A 25367-nucleotide genomic window follows, 5' to 3' on the forward strand; every position below is an offset into this window, starting at 1 on the left:
CCCCGCTGTCCCCCGCGGTTTCGGCGAGGCCGCGCCGCGCTGCGCTCCGTTCCCATTGGCTGGGAGCGCCTTTGTGTGGCGGCAGCTGCGGCCCCAGCGCCTTTGAATGTCGAGAGGGGCCGGGAAGGGAGCCTTTCCATGGGCCATCTGTCTCTCCGCCAGCCGCCGCCCCGCCGCCGCCCGCGCCCCGCGCCCCGCCTCCCGCCCCGGCGGCTCCCGCAGCCCCGCCGCCGCCCGCGCCCGCGCCCCGGAGCCGCGCCACAAAGGGCCCGCGCGCAGCCGCCGCCGCCGCCGCCGCCGCGCGAGGAGCCAGGATGGTCCTGGTCCACGTCGGCTATCTCGTGCTTCCAGTGTTTGGCTCTGTGCGAAACAGAGGTATCGCTTTTTGCTTTCGGGGTCCTCTTCCGAGCGTGGATCGCCGCGGGCACCGGGGCGGGGGCTGGAGCCGAGGGCGGCGGGTTGGCGGGGGTGGGGGGTCGTTCAGGGCACACCCGGGAGGACGCGGGGCGAGCGGTGGCTTCTCCCCTCTCCCTTCTGGGGGGACCCCGAGTGTGGAGGTGGCCGCCCTCGTGGGAGCTTTTGCAGTGAAGTTAGGGTTTGGCGAATTCGAGTCCCCTCCCTCCCCGGCCCCATTTTTTTAATTCTTTGCGGCGGACGCGGTTCCCCCAGTCATAGCCCCTTCCCCCAATACCTAGCCCTGTGTGATCGAAGGACGGAGAGAGATACATGACTGTGTGCGCGCGCGCCTGTGTTTGTGTGTGTAAGCCTACTTGGCTTTCTGTGATTTTTTTTTTTTTTGAGATGTATGTGTGTTTCATGTCATTTGTGTTCGTGTTTCTCCATTATTTAGTCACTGATACCGATGGCTGCCTAGCTGGCATCTGGCATCTGCCCTGTCCCACGCCCCAGCCCCCACCTTCTCGTGGGCACTTGCACGATTTCCCGTCCTATCTTTTCCTCCCCTTTAACCCTTTTTTGTGTATCGCCCTCCAGCTATCCACCCCCCACCCCATGGTCTTTGTATGACAGTTGTATTTATGGGTTCAAGATGCGTGTGTGTGTGTGTGTGTGCGTGCGCGCGTGTATGTGACTGTGTGCAAGTGTGTGCGCGCCTCGGAGAGTCAGGCGTGCACTGCTGTGCACCCCTGGACCCGGCCGGCCGGAGAGGGGTGCCGGCCCTTGGGTGTTGCGCTGTGTGTGCGCGGATGCGGTGGGATGCTGCCCCCAGGCCAGGCCTTTGCCCCCGGCAGGCGTTGACAAAGCAGCAGGCCGGCGCCGGCTTTGTTTTTAACTGTGATATATGGGATGTGTTTGCACGGTCCCCTTCCCCACATCCCCTTTCCCTTACAGTCTGCTAACAACAATAGCTTGATTTTCCCCCTCTTCTCCCCACTTCACATTTCTTCCATTTTCTTTTAATCAAAAACTCCCACTTCCCAAAGCAAACCCGAGATGCATTTAGATTCATTATTTTTTTTTTTTTTCCTTTTGCATTCTGCCTCTGGACTCACATTGCTCTTCTTGGAAATGTTTCTGCTATCCTCTCCCACTCCACGTCTGCTTCAATCCCTCCTGGCTGAAGCCCTCCCCCGCCCCCCTCCCTCACGCACGGAATGATGTCTTTCCTTTGAGACCAGGGCTGCTCCCCCAAGTCAGAGTGGGGGGTGGGGTCGCGGGGCCAGCGCTTTCGTGCGCCCCAGGGGCCCGATTGGGCCAGAGAATGAAAGCCCAGCCCTCTTTCTTCCAGCCCAGCTGTCCCCAGCCCCAGCCTCTCCCCAGAACCTAAAAGGCAAGGTTGACCCCCTTAGGCCTGTTTGAACCGCAGTTTTTTTGTGTGATGATAGAATGATGACATTCTGCATTTATCAAATCTTTTTTTTTTCTTCATTGTGTAGCTCAGTGAATGGTCAACTCGCTGCTGTGTGCGCTGTGACCCTTCTGCCTCCGCATTTAGCTGTATTGTGACACCCCTCTTAACCATCTCCTGTCTCCATCTGAGGAAGGCATTGCTATTTAAGCGGCAGTATCCCCTGTCTCAGGCCAGCCTAGCAGTGGGGGGCAGGGGTGGAGGGGATGTGTGAAGAATAGGAATTGGGGGGGCTGGGTGAGATCTCCCTTGAAATGCCAACCCCTCCCCCAATACACAATTATATCTCATTACTTGGCATTTCCGTTTAAAACGGGTGTGGAACATTACACTAGGCAGAAATTCAAAAATGATTAAGATGGATGTTGAGCCTGAAAGTATAATTATCCTGATTAAATCATTATCATCCTCATTAATACCACTGATCTCTAAATACCATTGCAGGATGCTGATTCCATGTTTTGAAATTCAAATTGCTCAGCTGCCTTTAAATTTTGTTTTTAATACACCCCCCTCAAAAAACAAAAAACACCTAAGAAAACAAATTCTGCCAGTCAGTCAAAGTTTACTTTCATGGCAAACACGCCCATAGGAAATTCAAGGGCTGAGGGTTAGTCGGGCTGTGAGTAAAATTTAGCACAATGTGATAAGAATTCATGACCTTCCGATAGAGGATACTAATGCTTAACCCAACAAGGTCCTAAACCACAATCTTCTTGTAAAACTATTAGATAGCTTGCCAGCTTAAATCTGTTCTTTTTAGTTTCCATTGTAGTAGTATAGGATGTAGGCCATTTCAGAATAGATGTAGAGAAATAACCATTTTTGTATCTCATCTTGTTTAGCCGAGTACATTGCACTGTAAATCCCTGTTAAGTGGATTCCTTTTGCCTTGGCTTGGAGGCTGTAGCACCCCATTTGCCACTTATCTGGGTGGCTTCAGCTAGCCCCCTGGTAGCACCCCGGCATAAGTGAAGAGATTACATCTAGTCAGAGGCAAAAAATAATAGATATATATATATGTGAACAATTCTGATAAAATGATAGTTGCTGCTACTCTGAAAATTTGGTGCACCAAGGTCTTTGGCTTAAGGGGGAGCTCTGGCCACGGTGTCTTAATTGTTTAATTGTACAATGTCAAGAGCATCTTTGGACATCCGCCCTGGCCCTCGGAGCTGCCCCTTTAACAGCCGGCTCCCTTCTGCTGCCTCGCTGGCCAGACCTGCTTGAAAACTGAAACAAAACAGCAGCAATAAAGAAAGAATAAGGCCCCTACTTTGAGGGCCCTTCCAAAGTAAAGTCCCAAGGGGCCTCCCCAGATTGCCATTTGGCAATCTGAAAAGAAAGAGAAGAGAAAAAACCGAAAAGAAAAAGAATCCCCAGCAAAATGGTTTTCCATTAAACAGGGATCGCGTGTTCTGCTGTGCTGAATTACTTCCTGTTCTTATTTTGTGGGTAATTTTTTCTGTATCAAATATCCTTTTGGTTGTGTATCTTTTTCACCTTTTCTTGTACTAAAACTAAAGCATGATCTGTATTTTTTTACATCCCCCAGTTGACAATGTACAGCGCTCGGTTAGAGATGTTACCCTGCTGAAACGTACTGTGCTCGTGTAGCCCGGGCCATCTGCTCATTGTACGCTGCTTTTGTTCTGTTGCCCTTCCGAAGCATGGTGGGCCCAGCCTTTTTTTTTTTCCTTTTTTTTTTTGTATCGTGTGCATGACGACATTGTTACACACAGAATCCACTAATACTAATATACAATCTCTCAATAAAGAACTAGTTTCCTATATTAACCTAGTGTGCTTTTTCTCTTGCTGTTTTCCCATTTATTGTCGTATCCTGCTGTTTAGATTTCCCCCCTTGCTTTTCTATCCCCACCCTCACCCACCCACCCACCACTCCCACCTCCCATTGTAAGATTTGAGTGAATGCCTTCCGGTTTTTTTTTTCTTTCCTTTTTTTTTTTTTTTTGTGATACAGATATGGTGACTTTAATCTCATCTAGTCCATATCTTTCTACAGTAGATGTCTGGGTAATGTGGTGGGGGATGGGTCAGTTGTCCTGACACACCAAAATAGCTCTATTACATAGAAAGAATGCCTATCTTTGGCCACCTATGTACCCACCCGATAGCCTCCACTTTTCATCTCAGTTTCCAAGTTTCATGGGCACCCGGTTTATGATGTTGATGAAGAGATGGGCTATAACCCTCAGGTTGAGAAAAGGGATACTGTTCTTAACTAGCAATCTTGTAGCATTTCAGACTCGCCTGAAAAACCCATTTTCAGTTGTCTTTTTTTTCTTTTTACTGTTTCATTGATTTACTGTCCTTCTAAGTCATGCTGGGGGTGACATGTTACATGCAGTTGAAGCATCGATCTGGAATTTGAAAGTATCCTCTCCCAGGTGCATATTTAAATTGTTGGGACCTGCAATGTAAGTTTTGCATGGAGATCCTGCATAAGGAAGATGAAGCAGAAACCAACTCAGACCACTCCCACATTCATCCCAGGGCCAGCAGCCTGACCTGTTACTGCAGGAATAAGAGGGTCTGTGCCCTCTGCAGGCTGTGAGCCAGTGAATGCTGATTACAGCCCAGTTTCGTGACAGCTGCCTCATCTGTGGCCGGCCAGAGTGCCTCTCTTGAGAAAGAAAGCCAGATCTCTGTCATTGTCCGATTGTGGGGGGCGGGGATCAGGAGGGAAGTCTGAATCTACCCCCAAACTGAACTGGAAGAAGAGCCCTTAAAATATATCTTTGTTCCATAATTATATTTGAGGAGCCAGTGGAGAGGTATTTTTTTTTCCCTCAGAGTGGAACCCAAATTCAAACATTTGTCAATTACACCTATTCAATTTCAGCTCAGACTAAGCCTTGCTAAATGAGCCGTTTTAGTCACCGAGGAAATTAGTTGATGAAAGAAATTCACGGTTCCTTCGAAGGGTCATCATTTTGAAGCTGCTCTTCCTTGGGCCAAGGTGCCTCCTGCTCGCCCCTGTGGGCTGTCTCCCAGCCAGCCTCTGCCCCCTGCCAGCCTTCCCTCCCAGGCAGGTGCACCCCTGCCTGACCACAGTGCTTCCTTGCCTCCTTTGTGGCTTGATGGGGCTCTCCTCTCCCCCATGGCTGCCCTTTCTGCTCTGGCCCTTTGTTCTCATGCTCTGCCCAGCCCGGGTGGGAAAGCTGAGCTGATTTACTGCGACACATGGACACACATGCAAGTTCCCAGCGGAGGCTCGCGCTGCAGTTTGTGTGAGACAAGATAGGCAGGTCTTGGGGATTTTCTCTCCCTCCTTCTCCCTCTCCTCCTCCTTTTATTTTGGTTTTCATGAAACTTTCAATTTTGTTCCTAGTTTGAGAAAGCAAAATAAACCATCCTCCAACCAACCTCAACAAGAAGGACAATGATCCCAACTCAGGTGATCACCCTAGAGAGCAGTGGCTATTAACCAACTCTCAGATTTTATTTCTTTAAACCAATATTATGTATTATATTGGAATTATCTGGTCAATGTTTTGAGAATGGTTTAGTAACCTAGTAATAACATAGAAAGTTAGTAGGTTACTGGGAAGTCATGTTTTAGCAATTTATCAAATACATACCATATTTTTGTCTAGACTGTCAGAATAAACTTGCTCATCTGAAGGAGCCTTTTTCTCTAACTGGATGGTCCAGTCATTACAAAGCCACTGTACTTTGCATCTACTCTCTCAGCCAACAGACACATACCTGTTTTAATCAATTTTAACTCTCAAGATTTTGGAAAAGCCATCTAGTCTGTAGATCCTATGCTGGACTTTGTAATAAGATGGAACATGGTTCTTATTTACCACTTTTCCTTTTGAATAAGAGAACTTCTCTCCTGAAACCAGCATCGGATAAGGCCCACCTAATTGAGAGGATTACTTAATAGTTCCTCATAAATCGGCAGATACAATTAATCACTCAAGGCTAGGGGAAAAGACCACCAAGCGTCTCCGTGCCCCAGTATGCAGATAACAGACACTGGGCCACCTCTCATCTCTCTTCCTTACTCACCTCCTGCCCTACCTGCCATGTCCTTCCCACCTTTAAATACGCAGCCTGCAGTATCCATTGGAAAACTTAATGCTTTTCTGAGCTAGGGAAGCAACTAGGGAAGCTTTTCTGAGCTCCGTGCTGGATCCACGTGCCCTGGAAACTCCTGGCCAGAAGACACAGGCCCTTGACTCTAGCTCAGGGTATAACTTTGGGTGTCTCAGTCCTTCTTGACCAAAGTTGCTCAAAAGTATAAGACACTTGTACACTTGCGCCTTGGTTCCTCTATGAATCTAAATAATTCTTTAAAAAGTCCTGGCTTAATATAATATGAATCTGAATTTGCTTTTATTAGGATGGTATGGTTTGGCCACAGATGAGCCAATATGTTTCTAAGAGAATTAGGGAAAGGCTTACCTTAGGCTCAGATTTTCTGGCTGATTTAAGAACTAAGAGCAAACATTCATAACCCCGCAGCAGAACCACTTGCAATGCCTGTATTTTCATGTATTCATTCATTAAGTCATTCATTCACTGACTCACTTGTTTGTTTATTTAGTTAATGAGTGTTCATTGAATTCCTACTTGGGGCCAAGTGAAGGGGGATATATATGAAAGCCATGTAGGACCTGGATACCTGCCCTCCTGAGGCTTATGCTGAGGCTGAGAGATGGATGCTTAGGAAATCAGACACTGTCTAAGGTATTCGGTGCCTTGGCACCCAAAGGGATGGCAGAATGTCCTGATTGGTGCGATGGGAAGAGCTTGGAGCAGTCCAGGAGTTGAGTCCTATCCCAGCCTTGACCAGGAAGGGTGAACTTAGGCCATTGCTCTGAGTGTCCTCTAAACAATGACCATCATTATATCTACTTGATAGAGTGTGTAGAGACTTTTCAAAGACACCTGGCACAGAGCAGCTCCCTAGGCATGCTAGGTGGCCGCTCTCATCCTGCACAGCCGTTGGAATATACTGGCCAAGGGGTCAGATAAACCAGGGAAGATGTGCTGAGGAAATGGGGTTGAGCTGTGCCTTGAAGGTTGGTATGTATACAGGAGGGAGAGGAGAAAGACTCCAGGCAGGGACAGGAATGGAGGGAGACTTCGGTCAAGGCCAGGTGGCTCTGCTGACTGGGCAAGAACAGAAAGTGCTTACGAGGAGGGGTTGTGTGTGTGTCGGGTTGTGGGTGTGGGCCTGTTGCCTTGCATAGCTATGGGAGGCACTGGGACCATTGTCCTGTCTTTGAATGGTTCTCGGGAGAGCATTACTCCAGGGGTTAAGCAGCGTGAGGCTGGGAGAAAATGGGAGAAAAGTCTGGAAGAAATCCGTTTCTTAGGGCTTTGGAAGCTCCAGTAGAGGGATGAACCCAGAGGGCTTAGCTGGGGAGGAGTCCTCGGCGGGCATCCAGGGGTGTTGGAAGTCCACACACCAGTGGTCTGGAGGATGAGGAGGGAGGCTTATGGGGGGTGGGGGTCTTCCCATAAGAGGAAATGAGCAGAGCTGAGTTGATGTGGAGGGGTGGAGGGATGGGGAGGTCTGGAGGTAGCTGGGAGAATGTGAGACCGGGAAGGCAAGCAGGGATGATGGGCAGGGCAGTCAATTTGGGGTAGAGGTTAGTTCAGCATGTAAATAAATAGAATTTGAGATGCTGAAGGGGGCAGAAGGAAGGGCACTGTGGCAGTGTCCTGGGATTTGAGACCTCTAGTCCTGGATGGAGTACTAGGTGATAAATGTATGGGACATTTATGGGACACACCCTCAAAGAGCTCTCCCTCCCTGCCTTATCTGGCCAGGCACTTGCATCCTCAGTCATGCAGGCCACGCTCTCAGCAACCTCTCTACCAACATCCACTCCCTCAGGGAGCTGTGCTCCGGTATCTCAGTTTGAACAACTTCTATCAAACTTCACCTTTCTTGAGAAGAGGGACCCAAGGCCAGCAGGTGGCAAGATTATTGCCTCCACGGGTTTGCGAAAAGGTGGGGCCTACCCATGTGAGGAGGAGGGCAGAGTCGCAGAGAAGGAGCGGAGGGGTGGCAGCAGGGGCCAAGGACAGGGTGCGAGGGGTGAGGCGTGGGCTCCAACCTCAGGCTTGGCTCTGTCTGCAGAGAGGGGATTTTCCCTAATTCAAAGCTCTTCTCTTCTGTTACCTCATTTCCTCAACACAGTCTGGGAGGAGGTAACTGGGGACCGGAGGCGACAACTGAGGCCCAGGGTGGGGAAAGTTGCCCCCTGCTCGCCTTGGGTTAGGGAATGGCTGAGCCAGAAGTGGATGTGGCATGACTGGCCGGCCGGCTGTGGCTCCCTGCAGTGCTTCCCAGGGCCTGCACACTGTTAGGAACCCTCTTGAAACCAAGAAAACACTGGAAAGGAATCCCTAATTTTCCTCCACGTCTGGGGACATTGGTTTGTCCACGTTGGGAGAGGCCTCAGTCTAGCTTGCGGCCAGCCAAGCTGTGAGGTAGGTCAAGTCCCTAACCTAGAGCCTCCACCTTCTGGAAGGGGAGTCTGAGAGACAAGGGAAGGTGCGTGGTGGACCAGAAAGACCCCAGGGTGGGAAACGAGCAGGCGTTGGAACTGGGTGGTGAGTCCTTTAGCCTGCAGACTCCGGCTTAGAGGAGGCCTCACCAGTTTAACTGGGGGACCCCTGTGCTCAGGTTGCCACCAAGATAACTAGGTGTCCCCCTTCGAGGACTTCGGCTCCCAAGTCATGAGCACCTCTCCTGGGTTTTCTTAGGTAATCACAATGCCTTCTATCTGTGTTATATCCTCAAGTAATACACTCACATTTTAATACACTCACATTTTGGAAAGTTTGGAAAATAGACCAAAGGGAAAAATAGACCAAAAAATAGACCAAAGGGACTCTTAGGAGTCCACCTGTCTGTGATCACTTTAGTGAAAGGCCTTCCACCAGTTTGTTCATACTCATATACATATTTTTTGTAGAGCTGTAAACACAGTAATATACACTTTTGCATTCTCTGATTTTTCAGATTTAACCTATTAAAAGCCCTTTCATGTCTTGCTAAGCTGTTTTCACAAGCATCACTTTGACTGGCTTCACCAAATTCCACTCGAATGGTGGCTGTGTTCAGACTCGTGGCTTGTGAGGCACCCAATGGCTCTGGGTCGCAGGACACTCCTGCTGGTGTGGTCTGTGGCCTGCCTTGGGCTGTTGTTTGGCCCCGGGGAGGGTGGGGGATGGTGGACTCTGACAGCTCCCAGGCCTCTCTGCTCACCATCAGTCCAGGCCCAAAGGGGCGGGAAGGGAGGGCAGGAAAGAAGGCATGGGGAAAGAAGCTTCAGATAAAGTCCTCTGAGATTTGGCTTCTGGTCTCTGTTCTGCCACCAATGTCCACTGTGATCTTCAGCCAGTCAGCTTCTTCCAGAGGGTCTCAGTTTACCCATCCGTCAAATGGGGGCGATGGGTCTACCTTACAGGACTTGTCACATGAAGTGTGACTTACCCGAAGTGAAGTTTGCGAACCCAGCCAGAGGCAACAGTTAACAGTGATGGCCCGTTATTCAGGCTGGTGGGCCTAGCCCCGCTTCCAGGCTGCTCTGCCAATAACCACCCTTGTGACACAGCTGGCGAGCCTGACCGCTCTGGGTCTGCACTTCCAACTTGCCAGAGGAGATAATTGGCCTAATTGTCCCTTCCTGCTGTAAAAAAATGGTGATTTCCTCTGGATGAGAGTCACTTACACTTCCATTGTCTTTTGGCCCGTTCGCTGGGCAGCAGCCATGCCTCGGAGCTCAGTAGAGAGGCTCCGCCCTTCCGCCGGCCGCAGCAGTGACTCCGCAGGCAGCAGCGAGCACAGGCCCCGCTGGGGGTCCGGAGCCTCGGGTCCCTCCTGCCTCCTGGGGCTGAGGCGCCTGTTCGGCTCCTCAGCAAGAGCCTCCCTGGGGCCTCCTTTCCTGAGGTATGCCACTGCAGGGGAGCAGGGGTCAGCCAGCCGTCCCGCAAGTGACCTCAGCAGAAGGGCTCAGCCGCTCTGGGGGGGCTGGTCTCCCCGAGTGGAGGAGAGGAAGAGGCGCTGCTGACTCAGCACCGGCCTGCAGGGTGGAGAGCGGGTGGAGGCGCTCTCTGAGGCTGGGAGGAAGTGAGAATTCAGCCAACACCTGTCTCGAGGAAGGGCGGGGAAGCTTTGGAACAGCTGCTGCTGTTTCTCTGGGGGCTGCTGAGTGGGAGGCAAGGGGGCCAAGGCCCTCCCAGGGCTTCGCCTCCGCCCACAGCCTGCTTGCTGGGCTCCAGCTCGCCTCCCCAAGCGGCCAGTGCCTCCAGGGCACTCCCCTCCCCATAGCCCATGGGGGTGCTATGGGGTGAATGTATCCCCTGGGCAAGGGCTGGTGACACCTGCCTTCCTTAAGCCAAAGGGTGGCTCTTCCAGTGGGTCCCTCTGTCTCCATGCTGTTCTCTGGAGCGGGAGCTGGTCTGGGCGGGCCTCTTCTTCCACTAGCCTGGCCCTGCCGAGCTGCGCGGAGAAGTTCAACTCTGGGGCAAGTGCAGCAGGGATGGGAAGACCTGGGTCCTCAGGGCAGTTCCCTCCTGCAAGGCCCCTCGAACTACCAGTCACCCCCGGCCCAGTACCAGGACCCAACTTGGTACTGGTGGTACAACTTGGTACAACTTGGCCCAGTACCCAACTTGGTACTCAGGGAGGGACCCCAGAGAGGCAGCTGGACAGAGCCTTGGCCCCAGTGCAGTCAAAGGGGGCCAGAGCCCCTCCCAGACACCAGGTGGGTTGGCCCAGTCTTGGTTTCACCTTTGGTAGACTCACATCCTTTGGAGCACAAGGGGAATAGGGCATGAAGAGGGGCCCAGTCAGCTGGTCTAGGGAAGCTGGGCCTGGGTGGTGGGGGTGGCGGGCAGCTCTCATCTTCCTGTTTCTGGCTGGGAGAAGCTGAGGCTCCTGGGCAGGGTTGTCGGGAAGCAGGGCGGCCACAGAGCCAGAGCCGGAGTTGGGGAGGGGGCAGAGTAGGGAGTAAAGGGCCCCCAGGAGGGAGCCTGGGCCCCCTGGAACCTGAGGAATCCAGCCTTCTCCCCATCAGGAGAGATGGTGCTGAGGGAGGGGTCGGGGGAAGAGATGTCACAGGGGTGGGGGTGGAGAGGGGTGGGTAAAGGGAGCTACAGCCATCAGCCGTCACCTGAACAGGTGAGCGGGGAGTGTGATGGCAAAGATGGTCCAGGAGCCCAGAGAGGAACCTGGGATGGCCTTTCCCCAGCCCATCCCCATCCCACCCTCGAGGGCCCTCACCAGCCCACACCACCCCCAAGACAGGGGTGGAGGAAAGAGGAGCCAGAGGCACAAGAGCGTGGGGGTAGGTGAGGTCAGAGACCTGCCTCTGTCCCCGTCCCCCGCTTCTCAGCAGGAAGCGCCCATCTCTCGGGGACTCACTAAGTCCGTCCTGGCACCTACTGCAGGTGACTTTGGACCTCTCTGAGCCCCAGTCTCTTCCTTAGAAAAAACTGGAGATAATTGTTATCAACACCATTGTCCTGGGGAGGTGAGGATGAAAGAAAGTTTTGATACATATAAAGTAACAAGACACGCAAACCTCTGGGAAGTGCTTAGAAAAAGATGTTCATTCTCGGTTCTTCCCTCACTGGAACAATCTCAGGGGCCCAAAAGGAGTGCACGGGGAACAGGCAAGGAAGGGCATGTCTCAGCATTCTTGGAAAAGCAGTCACTGAGAATCTACGCCGGGCTGTGGGCAACTGAGACACAGATAGGATCTGGCCTGCAGCCTGGCTGCGGAGACCCCTGAGGACCCCTGGAGTTGGGTGGAGAACGCACAGATTAGGCTACACTGAGGGCCAGGCTGACGGTCATGCTGGCTGGAAAGCGTGACCCAGCCTGGAGGCTGCTGGCCAGCGTTGGTGCCTCAGCTGGGAAGTCACGGGGGCCTGGCAAAGTCAGGAGGGCCTCTTGGAGGAGGCAGAACTGGAGCTGGTTCCCGGAACAGGGAGTGATCTGCAGCTGGCTGCCTGGGAACCTCTCAGGTCAGTCTGCACCCTGCCCCCTCCCACGGAGGCCCAGAGCTGATCCAAGAGGTGAATGTTCAGAGTCCGGGGGCTGTCACCTTGCCTGATTTTTCTTTTTCTTTTCTGGAGCATCGGGCCCTCTCATTTCATTGTCATCCTACCCATGCCAGTCCCCATCTTCCCTGCTGTTCCCCAGCCCCAGCCATTTCCCTTGTAATCCTCTGTCCCCTCCTGCCCCTCTGCCCAGCTGGACTGCCAGAGTGCTCCCACGGGTCAATGTGTCGTTCCTGGGAGGGCCACGCTGAGTGGGGAGGCTGCCTGCAGGGAGCTGAGGGCTTGTGACCTCCTCTGAAGGGGGTAACCCTCTTGAGCATGGGTTCTGCTCCCTGCCGAATTGGGTACTAAATCTTACCTGCCAGGCTGAGTGACAGGTGAGATGGTGGATGGAGTATATCCACCGTGACGCCTGGCACAGAGCATGGGGCTACACTCATTGTTATACATGGCTACCTGCTAGGTCGTTCCCATGTACAGGATCCCCTGACTGCTTCTAGGAGGCACTTTGAATTTGGTAAAGGAAACAAAGGGTAGGGGGGGAAAAAAAAAAACCTTCTCCGAGTCTCAGTGTTCTCATCTGTAAAATGGGAATGATTCTAGTAACCCTTGCAACTGGTTATAACGAAGCTCAGATCTGATCATGGATTTATTAAGCTGATCTAACAGATGTGTGTCTGAGTTGGACCAGGCACTCTGCCAGGCACTGGAGACATGGGGATAATAACAATAACACAAGCATCAGCAAATGCTCACGTAGTACTTGCTCTGTGCCTGGTATTCTCCCAAGCACTTTAACTGCCCTAAAGAAAGGTGGGAAACCGACACGTGAACAAACTAGAAAGTGTGGTTCAAGGTATGGGCTGAGTGCTCTTTCAGGGGGAGCTTGGGCTGGGCACAGGCTTAGAGGATGCATGGGGTTGAACTAGACCAGAGGTAGGGGCAGAGTGTTGCAGGCAGAGGGGCTGCAGGGCACAGGGCGGGCTGGGGAGCAGAGGACTGCAGGGGGGACGGGAGAAGAGGCAGATGTCCTATGGGGCAGCTGGGCCCTTGTCACTCCTGACTGTTGTCACAGCAGTGTTGCCTGTCGATCAGCATTGCCAGTGGCTGACTGGCCTTTGTCAGGAACGAAGGGCAGTGTCCATGTGCAGCTCTGGCGTGTCCGGGACGAACTAAGGGCTGTGCTGAGGCCCCAGCTTGCTCAGGACTTTCTCCCCCTTTGTATGTTTATGACTTTGCCCAGGTTCCTTGGTTTCCTGGTTGGCCCAGCAGTAAAGAATCAGCCTGCGATGCAGGAGCCGCAGGAGACGCGGGTTCGACTCCTGTGTTGGGAAGATCCTCTGGAGGAGGGCATGGCAACCCACTCCAGTATCCTTGCCTGGAGAATCCCTTGGACAGAGGAGCCTGATAGACTACAGTCCATGGGGTCACAAAGAGTCGGACACAACGGAAGCGACTCAGCACAGCACAGATACACACCAGGTTCCTTGGGGTGGGCTTTCTCCCTAGCCGCCTATGAGTCCACAGCTACGTTAGATACACTGCACACGACCCGTCTAGCCCTTGGCGTGCACATGATTGTGCTCCTGGATGCTCAGCCCAGCGCACGCCTGTCTGTACACAGTCCCCGAATCATGCACACTTGCATAGTCGCACACAGCCACACATCTGCATGACGTCAGCACGTCCACTCATCGACACGCGTAAATATCTGTACACACAGCACATTACAGTCACACACACAGGTGACAACAGGTGTACACAGCCACTTGCTGCTCACACCCTTTAGTACGCGCAGCAGCACCGTGATACCAACACATGCTGTATCTGGATACACAACTTCAGTGTCTGCTTCCCCTGCTTTCCATTGACAGATCTCTTGAGCCCTGTGAGCTGGACACCATCACTGAATTTGCACAATTAATATTCCCGCAGGACTTTAGCTGGGGGAACGCCACCAGGCCTGACCATGGCCACGTGCCCCACTAGAGCCGGTGGCCCCCGCTCCCACCATCCTCAGGGCTCTGCTGTTGGTGGGCAGAGGCTGTGTGGGCTATGGAGGGAGGGGCTGCTGACTCGTCGTGGTCTCTGGCCTAGCGCCCGCTGATGGATGCTGCAAACATGGCGCAGCTCCTTTGGGATGCCGTGTGGCCTCGGGGGCTTGGTGGAGGAGGTGGGCCTCGGGCTGTCAGTAGAAGGTGAGACAGGGAAGGGTACCCAGGTGGGAGGAGGCCCCGTGAGGGGAATGGGGAGGCCTGAATATGGCTGGCAGCCCCTCAACCCTGAGAACCCCAGCTGTGCTTATGAGGGCAGGGATGGAAGAAGCTGTGGGTCTAGGAGATGGCCAGCAAACCCCGCTCTGCTGGGGTTTCCACCTGCCACCCTGGGTGGTGGTCCTGACCCCTGGGAGACACCTCGGCCGGTGCTCAGCCTCAGCGTGCAGATGGCGGGGGAATTAGACCATGCGGTATTAATGGTGCTGCCCTGCTTTATAAAGTGCCCTAACAAGCTGGCGAGCCAGGCACACTCAGTCTTATTTACGGCTGCTATTATTTCTCTGACATCGAGATTAATTTGACGATAGCTGTTTATAAGCTCTTCTATCATCAGATGGGCCCATTACCTGGGAGGAGAGGAGGGTTGAATTTAATTTGTGAATGGTGCGCCGGGTTCTCTTGCTCCTGGAGTGTGTGTGGGAGTCACAGCCATAAATCATGGAAGAGACCAGCAGTGCCGAGACCAGAGGCCTGGGAGTTGCCTGGCCGGCCATGTGCCAAGGAGGGATGTGGGCAGGTGGGTGGGTCTGCAGATCCAGGGAGCCCAGCGGGATGCCCACCATCCGTGCTGGGAGAGAGACCTGGGGCTTCCCCTGGCCAGAGAGCTTCAGACTCTAGGGTCTCCAGCAAGTGAGAATCATCTGGAAGATTGTTAAAACACAGGTCTTCCCAGCCCTAAGCGTGACCACCTCTGCGCGGTGCGGCTTGTGACTTCCCCAAGTCTGGAGTTATCTCATAGGAGGTCTGCCAGGTACAGTCCCACCGCGCTGGGCCTCAGCCTGTGGACAGGATGAGCGGCACCTTGGGTTCCCCCTGCTCCAGGCACAGCTCCCCTCCCCTGGGTATCTGGAGAGCAAGGCACAGGAGAAGGGCTGGCAAAAAGTAGACCTCGAGTGACAAGCTAAGAGGATGGGTCTTGAGAACAGTAAATTGGCAAAAGCTGCCTCCTTCCTCCCACAGGCACCCCCCAGCATGGTCACTCCTCAGCTGTGAGCCCTTCCTGCGGACAAGAGAGAAGCGTCACCTCGTGAATGTCATGTTGGGAGCTTACACACACCATCTCTCTGTCTTCTTGCATTGGTCTTTGGGTTACCTTTCATTAAACCCAACCGAGAGATAAGAAAACCGAGGTGTCGTAGGAGGTGGTTTAAAATTTCATGGCCCCGAACTGAGGCTGGGGTTTCAGTGCAGCTGGGACATCAGGTCCCTTCTATGACCCGAGGCAAAGTTCTCCCCGCTCCAGGGGGCAGGGGCCCGGCTGTGCAGCTGCACACTCCAGACTTCGCATCCTTCAGCACACAGTGACTCTATGGAGTGTGTGTGTCGGGTGGGAACAGGGTCCCAGAGAACTCAAGGTGTTAAAGGGGCCCCTGTGCTCCTGAGAAATCTTCCTCTGATGAGGGCTACACTTCCCTGGGTGCCCCTGGAGCCCAATGCAGCAGACCTTTCTCCACTTGTGGCCTGGCGCACACTGTCACTGCAGGTCTCTGGGGGAGACGGTTGAGGAGCAGGAGGGCCTGACTCACACATGCAGCCCCCGACTTGCACTGATGGAGATCAGTGGCCCGTGGGCAGCGACCAGGTCCCTTGCCTTTCCTGGGCCTGTCCCAGAATGCCAGGCTCTGTCTTCTGCCTCTCAGGCCCTGGCCTTTCCTTCCCCACCGCTTATTCTCCTCTTGGCAGCCTTCACAGGGCTCTGCCAGGCATTTTTAAGAATCCTTCAGGCCAAGCATCCCTGGTTCCATCAGTGTCATTGCTTCCAATCAGATGCTGACCTGGATGAACTCCAGCTGGTCAAATTCCGTAAAACGAGAAGGATGCCGGTGGGAATTCCATCAGACGCCCCCATCTTTGTTGAAAAGCTACACTTCCGTTACTGTGCGTGGCGTGCTGCTGTCCATGGGGTCGCAAAGGGTCGGACACGACTGAGCGGCTGAACTGAACTGAACTAAACTGAGTCTGAGTGTGCATCAGATCTTTTGAATGCACATCCCTTATTATTGAGCTTAATTCACACAGACCTGAACTCTCGAATCTGACAACACCTGCTCGGAGACGCTTGTGTCTTCACGTGGTGAAATTGGTTTATTGGGTAGGGTTTAGTCTGGTTCAGGTGCAGAGACTCCAAATAAAGGGGGTACCAACTGTCTCTCAGGTCAGCCTGGAGTTCGTGGTCCTGGGCAGGCAAGGCAGGCAGGTGCGGGTGGCAGGGACTCGGGTACCTCTTCTTGCTCTACCCTCCCTGGGGTATGGCCCTTTTCAGCGTATCCAGGATGGTTCACATCATGCCCACTTTCTAAGCATCAGGATGGAGGAAGAAGAGAAAGGACAGCAAGAACATGGTGTCTTGCTGCCTGGCACCTCCACTCCGTATCTCATTGTCCAGAACTTCGTCACATAACCATGTGTTGCCGCAAAGGAGGCTGGGAAATGTGGTTTTTATTCTGGAAGGCCACGTGCCCAGCTAAATCTGAGGGTTCTACTACAATCTGCCTGCAGTGCAAGAGACCCAGGTTCTATCCCTGGGTTGGGAAAATCCCCTGGAGGAGGAAATGGCAACGCACTTCAGTATTCTTGCCTGGAGAATTCCGTGGACAGAGGAGCCTGGCGGGCTGCAGTCCACGGCGTCACAGTGAGTCAGATACTACTAAGAGACCAACACTTTCACTTTATTGTAGAAAGCGGGAACGGCTATTGGGAGACAACCCATCATCTCTGCCCTAGATGGTCCTCAGTACCCACAGTTGAAGCCTTGCATTGATCTATTTTAAAACTGTCTTCTGACCAAAACTTACGGTCTCACAGGGAAACTCCTTGCCTATGGGGGTAAAAGAGACTGTGTGTCCACGCCTCTCAGTTTGGTGTCATGGTGGTGGGTTAACATGCCTGCAGGGCTTTGCCTAATAGGCAAGGGGCAAGGTCCCAAGGCGAGAAGTGAGAAGCCACCTGTCTAAGTTGGTGTCCGACACTGACCTGGGTGGACGGGTGGTGCTCATTCATTTATTGACAAATTCTTCTTGTTGTCCTGGTGACTAGCTTGCGTTTTCCATCTTGTCCAAAGAACACAGTAGAATGTGTGAGCTAAGGAGGAGGTTGTAACTGGGAGTGCCCAGCCCGGGTATGGTGTGCAGACCCTCCACAAAAGCTGTGTGTCCTGGGGAAAGGTATGTAACCTCTAGGAGCTTCGTTTTCTCATCTGAGAAATGGGGATATAATCATGACCCGCTCCTGGTTGTTGGGGAGACAGGGAGAGTCCACGGACAGCACCAGTGCAGTCCCTGGAGCAGGGATGGAAGCGGCCACCGTGACAAGTGGCCTAGGGGTCAAGGGCACAGGCTCCAGGTCAGACTGCTGGGAGCGAGGTAGACTCTGCCCCCCGGAGAGGTTGTTTTTGTAAGGATTAGTGGAGTATGGACAGCATCAGCACAGCACCTGGTAAAGGGTGGGCACTGGGTGAATGCTAGTCTGCCACGGGCAAGGAGCACCACTCCACCCCTCTGCAGGTGGGGGGTGGGGGCAGGGGAGGATGAGAAGCAGAGCAGAGTGATGGGTCAGGACGACAGGAGCTGCTGGCGGGTAGAGGCCCAGGGCGCTGGCCCCTCAGTCCAGCGTGGGGCCCACCGCCCCAGGCTCTTGCCTCAGGTCCTCCCTGAGGGAGGTGTGGGAAAGGAGGTTTGCTCTCCAGAAGTGATAACCAGACACAGATATCCCAGGTCGAGGACTCTGGCTCACAGGGGCTCCTGGTGGCCTGGCTGGGACTTGTCCTCCAAGACTCACCTCTCAGGGTTTGCACTGGAAGCCCAGAAAAGCAGGGCTGGAAGGGACCCCAGAGATACCCAGCCCTTCCAACCAGCTCCATTTTGCAGAAAACAGAGACCCAGAGAGAGGAGGGGAAGTGGCCAAGCTCACTCAGTCAGGGTGGAGACCCGGGCCCCCTCCCCTCCCTCCTGGACCAGGGGACAGAGGCCACAATCCTCCAAGCTCCCACTCTCTTTCTTTCCTCTTCCTTCTGCCCCCAGTTACGAATTGTTTCATTTCTTCTCAGCGCAGTCCTTGGGTCCAGTCTGAGGGAGGTCAGGGAGGGGCAGGCATGCTGGCAGAAGCGCCTGCAGGGGGCTGGGATGACCTCTTGAGGGAGGCAGAAGGAGCTTCTCAGGGTCAGGGACAGGGCCTGGGCTCTGATGCCAGTCCCAGGGCTCACTGGTGTGTGCTGAAGGCAAGAGTGGGCAAATGAGACCCGCTTCCACCCACAGAAGTTTGTGAACTATGAAAGTGTGTATACACATGAAAGTGAAAGTCACTCAGTCGTGTCTGACTCTTTGCCACCCCATGGACTATACAGTCCATGGAATTCTCCAGGCCAGAATACTGGAATGGGTAGCCTTTCTTTTCTGCAGGGGATCTTCCCAACCCAGGGATTGAACCCAGGTCTCCCGCATTGCAGGCGGATTCTTTACCAGCTGAGCCACCCGGGAAGTCCAAGAACACTGGAGTGGGTAGCCTATCCCTTCTCCAGGAGATCTTCCCAACCCAGGAGCTGAACTGGGCTCTGCGTTGCAGATGGATTTTTACCAACTGCGCTGTTAGGGAAGCCATTCAGATGCGAGGTTGCCTTCACTCAGGCTGAAAAGCTGAGGTTCTCATGCACAAAGCTCAGGGTGAAAGGACTGATCAGGGTGTGTAAGTATCCAACTCCAACAGCACTATTGACAATACAGGGTCTCCTTTTATCTTAGAGGCCAAACAGGAAAAATCTTTACGAGAGTCTGAATATCTGGTTACAGTATTTGCGGGGCGTTCGCCCGGTACTACAGGGTTTCATGAAACACACTCAGTCAGTCAGTCACTAAGCTCTAAGGCACATACACTTGTGTGTTTCCCATCTCTGAAATTGGGATTCATCTTCCAGTTGGCGTATGTCCCAGTTACACTGTCTTTTAAAAGTTGGTGGTGGTTCATACAGTGACAGTATACCGTCCAACTGATGGCTTCCTAGAACTGATGCAGTTTAACACTCTTTTTTTTATGTGTCTCATCCACAAAACTTTGAGGGCCACAAATAAGTCTGTAGAACTCTCGAAGGCAAATAGTGCCAAGTTTGCGATTCATAGGATCTTGGTTTCTTTCTCACCATAAACATCCCCCTCCCCTTGTCTTGTTTTTAACATTGCACGACCCCCTCACACCCAAGGACCTGGGAGAATAAGCATATCCTGCAGGACTGGAAGGCAGCGAATCTGGAGACAGGAGTCCTGGGACCACTGTGAGCTTTGTTAACCTCTCTGGGGGCTTTGGGCTCCTTGTAGGTCCAAGGGGGAAGAGCATCCTCTTTGTGCTTCCCTCCTCAGGGGCTGGTGAACACTTTAGGGAAACTTGCTGTCTAAAAAGCTTTGGAAAGGACAGATGTGCTCTAGAGTTAATATTCTAGGAAAAATGCTAACCTCCTTAACCTTCCCTCTTTCCCCAAACCAGCTGTCAAAGCCCCTTCCTATACCTCTCTGAGAACCGCCAATCTTCTAGACACACAGGTGACCCTTCTGGAATGCTGGCCCCTCCTCCTCCCACTCCTCCAGCAGCCACAGTCTCCCAGAACCCCGGGATGCCCCTTCCCGGGGCCTCTGCCCTCCTGCATTCAGTGCTTGCTGGCTTCCCTCTGTCTCTCCCCCGCCCCCTCCCCATGTACTCAGCTGCCCTCTCAAGACTTTCCCTAACGCAGCTTTGTACACATGATCCAAAGCCTTGCATGGCCCCATAGTACCTGCAGGACCTCTGTACCGAAATGCCCAGTGCAGTCCCACCTCCTGGACTGCCAAGAGTGATATGACGTGACAAGGATGACACAGAAGGGCCTCTTTGTTGGTGGAGGCACGGCCAGGTAATGGGGCCTGCTGGGCCGCAGCCACGGTCTGGTCCTTGGCAGGTTTTCCACCGCTCTTGGCCCGAGGTCAGGATGAGGTTGGCTCAATGCAGGCCCAAATCTCTACCTTTCCTCCCTCATTCTCTGCTTTATCTATTACTTTAATATTTATTAAGCCCCTCTTCTGTGCCAGGAACCGTTGACCCGGGATTCAGGCCCAGGCAGAAGACCCCAGTGTCTGTGGAGAAGCTGAAAAAATATTGCTTTATCCTCCTTCTTTTCATTCATTTGTTTATTCACTCCCTCATCCCACAGATGTTGACTGAATGGCCCGTCCTGCTCCAGATTTGTTCTAGGCGCGGAGGATACCACAGTGGACAAGTCAGGACCCCTCCCCTGGATTTAGGGAGCTTACTTACCATCGGGTGGGGGTGATGATGGCAGACAGCAAATGAATAAGCAGGTAAACAGCATGCAGGAGGTGATGGGGGCTAGGGTGCAAAATATCACAGTCAGGGGGCCAGGGATGCTGGGATGGGGTTGGGGAGAGGCAGGGATGTCACTTAACTTCCACAATCAGGCAGAGTGCTGTCAGTGCCACGCTTTCCAGAGCCCAGAACTTCAGGGCAGTGAGAGAGGAAGCCAAAGGGTGTGAGGGGCTGAATCTTGGCTCCCTTGTTGTTGGGGAGCGGGGCGCTGTCTGCTTCTTGCCTCCTGATCAGGGCAGGGTACCCACACTTCTGGTACCACTCTGTACTAGGCACCCTAGCAGCATCGTCTTCACACCGGTGAGGTAGAGACTGTCATCAGATGGGGAAGCTGAGGCAGAGTATATGTGTGTTCAGTCGCTAAATTGTGTCCAACTCTTTTACGACCCCATGGATTGCAGCCTACCAGGCTTCTCTGTCCATGGGATTATCCTGGCAAGAATACTGGAGCGGGTCACCATTTCCTCCTCCAGGGGATCTTCCCGACCCAGGGATCGAACTCGCGTCTCCTGTGGCTTCTGCATCAGCAGGCGGGTTCTTTACCACCGGGCTACCTGGGAAGCCCGCTGAGATGCAAAGAGGTCGTGAAAGGTGACACAGCTGGTGGAGCCAGGAGTCGGACCTGGCAGGGGACCCTGGAGTCTGGGCTGTGACCACTACCCTGGCTGCCTAAGTCTCTGTCACAGCCCTGGGCCTGGTGGTCCTCTGAGCCTTGGGCCCTCCTACCCTCACTCCTCTGCAGGGTGCTGACTGGTGGGTGTGGCAGCGGCCAAACCCTTTCTCAGTTCATGCCTTGCTGTGGCCCTTACACGTGAGGAAACTGAGGTCCAGGGAGGGGAACTGACTCACTCAAAACCAGATACTAATTAATGACCAAAGAGATTCACAGACTTTCCTCTCCTTTGCCCTCCTCCCATTGTCTGATTTCTTTGCCTGGGAGCTTCAGGGCTCCTTGGTGGGGGGCGGGAGGAGGTGGGAGCACCGTGGGTCTGTGCATATTCTGGGAACCATCTCTGAGGACAAGATGTGTGTTGGGGGAGCACATCTGTGTGTCGACGCGTGTGTGAGCTGTGTATGTGGGTGTGTGCACGTGCATGCACCTGTGTGCATTTTCAGATTCCACCAAGGACACCCAAGAATCGAGTCTGAGACTCGCCAGTTGAGGGTTGAGAGGGCACCAGGGCCTCAGCACCCACTTCCAGGACACTACCACCCCAGGTCCTTCTCAATGGCACTGCCATCTGCTCTTCTCACCGTGTCAGCTCTCCGCCCCTGACTCCCTGCCTCTGTTCTAGACCTTAGTCACACCTGGTCATGGTGCGGGTGTCAGAGCTTTTACCCTTGAGACCCCAAAGGTTAGAGGATTCTGTCAGAGCCGGATGGAGCCCTGATCGGAAAGGCAACACTCTATGCCTGTGAGCTGCAACAGTGGCTTCGGGTGGGACAACTGGCTTTGAGAAGTCCTCATATCTGTCACCAGGGTTATCTGGTGAGCTTGCAAAGATCTGTATGCCCAGCCTCCCAGGCAGAGCTACCTTAATAAAGTGGGAATCTGCAACTATGAAAACACAGATTTGTGAATTTTAAATGCAAGCCAGTTGTATTTAAATTTTAAATACAAGCCAGTTGTTTGGTCATTAACGAGGAAAGACGGGTATGTAGGGAAGGTGGAGGCAGCGCCGCAACTCGTGGCTGAACTCCTGCTGCCGCTCCTTGCCTGCGCCCTCAGGCCCCTCCCCAGAGGCAGGGGCTGTATTGCTCAGCCCTGGTTTAGTAGCAAGTGCCAGACGAGACTTGGCTCATGCGCATGTGCACCCGAATGCCCCTGCCTGTGTGGAGTTTACGGTCTAGTGCAGGTGACCGGAAGTAAACAAATGACCCACAAATACATATATGATCGTGAAATGTGACGAGGGCCAGGCATGATCAGAACAGTGTGTTGGGGCCAGAATAGAGGGACAACCTCCTTCTGGTGGGCTGTGTCAGAGCGGTTGGCAGTGGACGGAACGAGGCTTCCTCATCTCCGGTGCAGAGTCTTGGGCTGGGGGCAGGTGGTGGCAGGGACAGGGGACCCTCTCCACTCACTTCTCACTTGATGTCTGGGGTACAGAGAGGAGCAAGACCCCTCCCATTTTGGGGTACTGTCCATCCAGGTAGGGAGACAGGACCTCACCCATGATAAGGATTGTGTGGGTTTTCTAAGGTGGCAGTGACAAATTGAAACAATGGAGACTTACTGCTTCTCAGTTCTGGAGGCTGGGAGCCTGGAATGAAGGACCCTGCTTTCTCTGAAGGCTCTGGGGGAGGATCTTTCCTTTCCAGCCTCTGGTGGTTGCTGACGATCCTGGCCTTTTAGACCCATCACCCCAGTCTTCACCTCTGTTATCTCATGGTGTTCTCCCTGTGTGTCTCTCCATCCCTACACGGCCTTTTTACAAGGGTATCAGTCATTGGATGAGGACCCACGCTAATCCAGGGTGACCTTATCTTAACTGGGTCACATTAGCAAAGACTGTATTTCCAAATAAATCTCAGGGGCTGAGAGTTCAATATATCTTTTTGCAAGGACACAACTCCACCCACAACAAGGATGAGACCCATAGGCCCAGGAGCAGGACAGCCTGTGAGGGTTGCAAGGATTCAGGGGATATCTCCAGAGTTTGTGAGGAGCCAGGTACTCGGGGAGGAGGACAGAGAATGAGCAAGTGAATGAATAAAAGACAAAAGAGGCAGGAATGCACAGTGCGCACACAGCCCTAGGGAAGAGGCTCCCAGTACCTGCTCAGAGCTGCCTTCTAGAACTGTGAGTCCAGGGAAATGAGGCCACCAGGTGTGAAGCCTGCAGCGCATCCTAAGGGGAACCCACTTGCTCCTCCCCTGCAAGAAGCGATGGGGGCCCTTGGTGTTCTCAGTCTTTCTTTGTGAACTTCTTCCCTCCTCGCTCTAGCTTTCAGGTATGGCGACTGCAGAAGTAGGAATGACTGTTACCGGGGCTCCCGGGATGAGCTAACACACGTCCCCGAAGCCCATAGCCTCTGGCCCTGATGACATGCTCCAAACACCCAAGACTGTCCCTTCCTCCTATGTTTAGGCCCACACCAACCAACTTCTTTTTCCAACCAACCTTTTTTCCTCACTTATGAAGGGAGAAACACGTGGGTGGGATCACCCCCACCTTATCATCACTTATTCCCAGCATCTAGACAGGGTCTGCTCAGAGCATGCAGGCAAAAGATATTCTTTTTTAAAAAAATTTATTTATTTAGGCTGCGCCAGATAGCTCAGTTGATAAAAGAAACCTCCTGCAATGCAGGAGACTGGTTCAATTCCTGGGTCGGGAAGATCCATTGGAGAAGGGAAAGGCTACCCACTCCAGTATTCCAGCCTAGAGAATTCATCCATGGGGTCACAAAGAGTCGGACACGACTGAGTGACTTTCACTGCTCAGGCCTTAGTTGTGGCGTGTGGGATCTAGTTCCCTGATCAGGGATCAAACCCAGGTTCCCTGTACTAGGAACACAGAGTCTTATCCACAGGACGCCCAGGAAAGTTCCAAGAGATCTTCTTTGACTTAAAGAAAAGTGAAATGAGAGCATCTGGACAGTCACACCCTCAGATTTTGTCCCTGCAGACACCCAGTCCCCCCTGCCCTTCATGTACACTACTGCTCAGGAGGACTGCACCCAGGTCTTACCACGTCCACTGAGCTAACCTGATGCTTAGGCGAGGCACCTCTCCTTCCTGGGCCCCAGTTGCCCTGTTTGTAGTTTGGAGGTGGTAGTACACACTTTATAACCTTACATGTGAATAACTGTCACAAAGCTAGAATTATGCAATTTATTTCAGCCCAACCGTGTGCACTCCTGCTTTGTAGTCTGAGCCCTACGCAAGGCCAGGCAAGGCAAGGTGAACCAGGCAGTCTGCCCACTTCTTGCGGAGGGGGTGGGTCATGTGTAAGGAGTTCACAATATGAGGAACACTACAAGGGGTGGGGAGGTGCAGGCAGTGCTGAGAAGGCATGACCAGGATTTCAGCTGGCTGAAGGGGCAGTAGAGTCCTCCTGAGGACCCTCCTATGAAGAGGAGTTAGCCAGGCAGAGAGGAGGAGAGGAATTCTCTGCAGAGGGAGCAGCCTCTTGGACATGAGAGTTCAGGACTTGCCCTAGAAAGAGAGCAGCCTGATGTAGTTGGAACAAAGAGAGCAAAGAGGACGTGAGAACTGAGCCCAGAGAGACCGGATGGACTCCAGGAGAGAGGCCATTGTATTAGCATTCCATTTGGTTTAGCAAATACAGTCCTTTCTCTCACTTCTCTAAAAGAAGTCTGGCAGGAGGAATTCAGGGCTGGTGTGGTGCCTCACAGTGTCAAGGACCCAGGCTCTTCTTAATTGCTCTGCTATTCTTGATTTCCATTCCCAAAGTCACTCATGGCCCAACAGAGCTGCTACAGCTCCAGCCTGTGTCTGCATTCCACCAAATACAAAGGAGCAAGGGATGAGGATGTTTTCTCAAATTAGGGCACTTCCTAGAAATTGTACACAGGGCTTCCCAGGTGGCACTGGTGGTAAAGAGCCTGCCTGCCAATGCGGGAGACATAAGAGATACAGGTTTGACCCCTGGGTCAGGAAGATCCCCTGGAGGAGGGCATGGCAATCCATTCCAGTATACTTGCCTGGAGAATCCCATGGACAGAGGTGCCTAGTGGGCTACAGTCCATGGGGTCACAAAGAATTTGACACAACTGAGTAACTGAGCACAGGCTGTATATTAATTATCCACTGATGCATAACAAACCACCCCCGACTCAGCGTCTTAAAACGAT

General features: G+C 53.1%; 1 protein-coding gene across 1 annotated transcript in view; it reads left to right on the forward strand.

Moving 5' to 3' along the window:
* Positions 1-314: 314 nt before the first annotated feature.
* The window catches only part of ARK2C (arkadia (RNF111) C-terminal like ring finger ubiquitin ligase 2C), a 107313-nt gene continuing 82260 nt past the window's right edge, over positions 315-25367 (forward strand). The window contains exon 1 of the mRNA XM_052660589.1: positions 315-375. Within this exon, the coding sequence (XP_052516549.1) occupies positions 315-375 (61 nt within the window). The remainder of the gene's footprint in view (positions 376-25367) is intronic.

This window comes from Budorcas taxicolor, chromosome 22, assembly GCF_023091745.1.
Source record: "Budorcas taxicolor isolate Tak-1 chromosome 22, Takin1.1, whole genome shotgun sequence".
Classification (NCBI taxonomy): Eukaryota; Metazoa; Chordata; class Mammalia; order Artiodactyla; family Bovidae; genus Budorcas; species Budorcas taxicolor.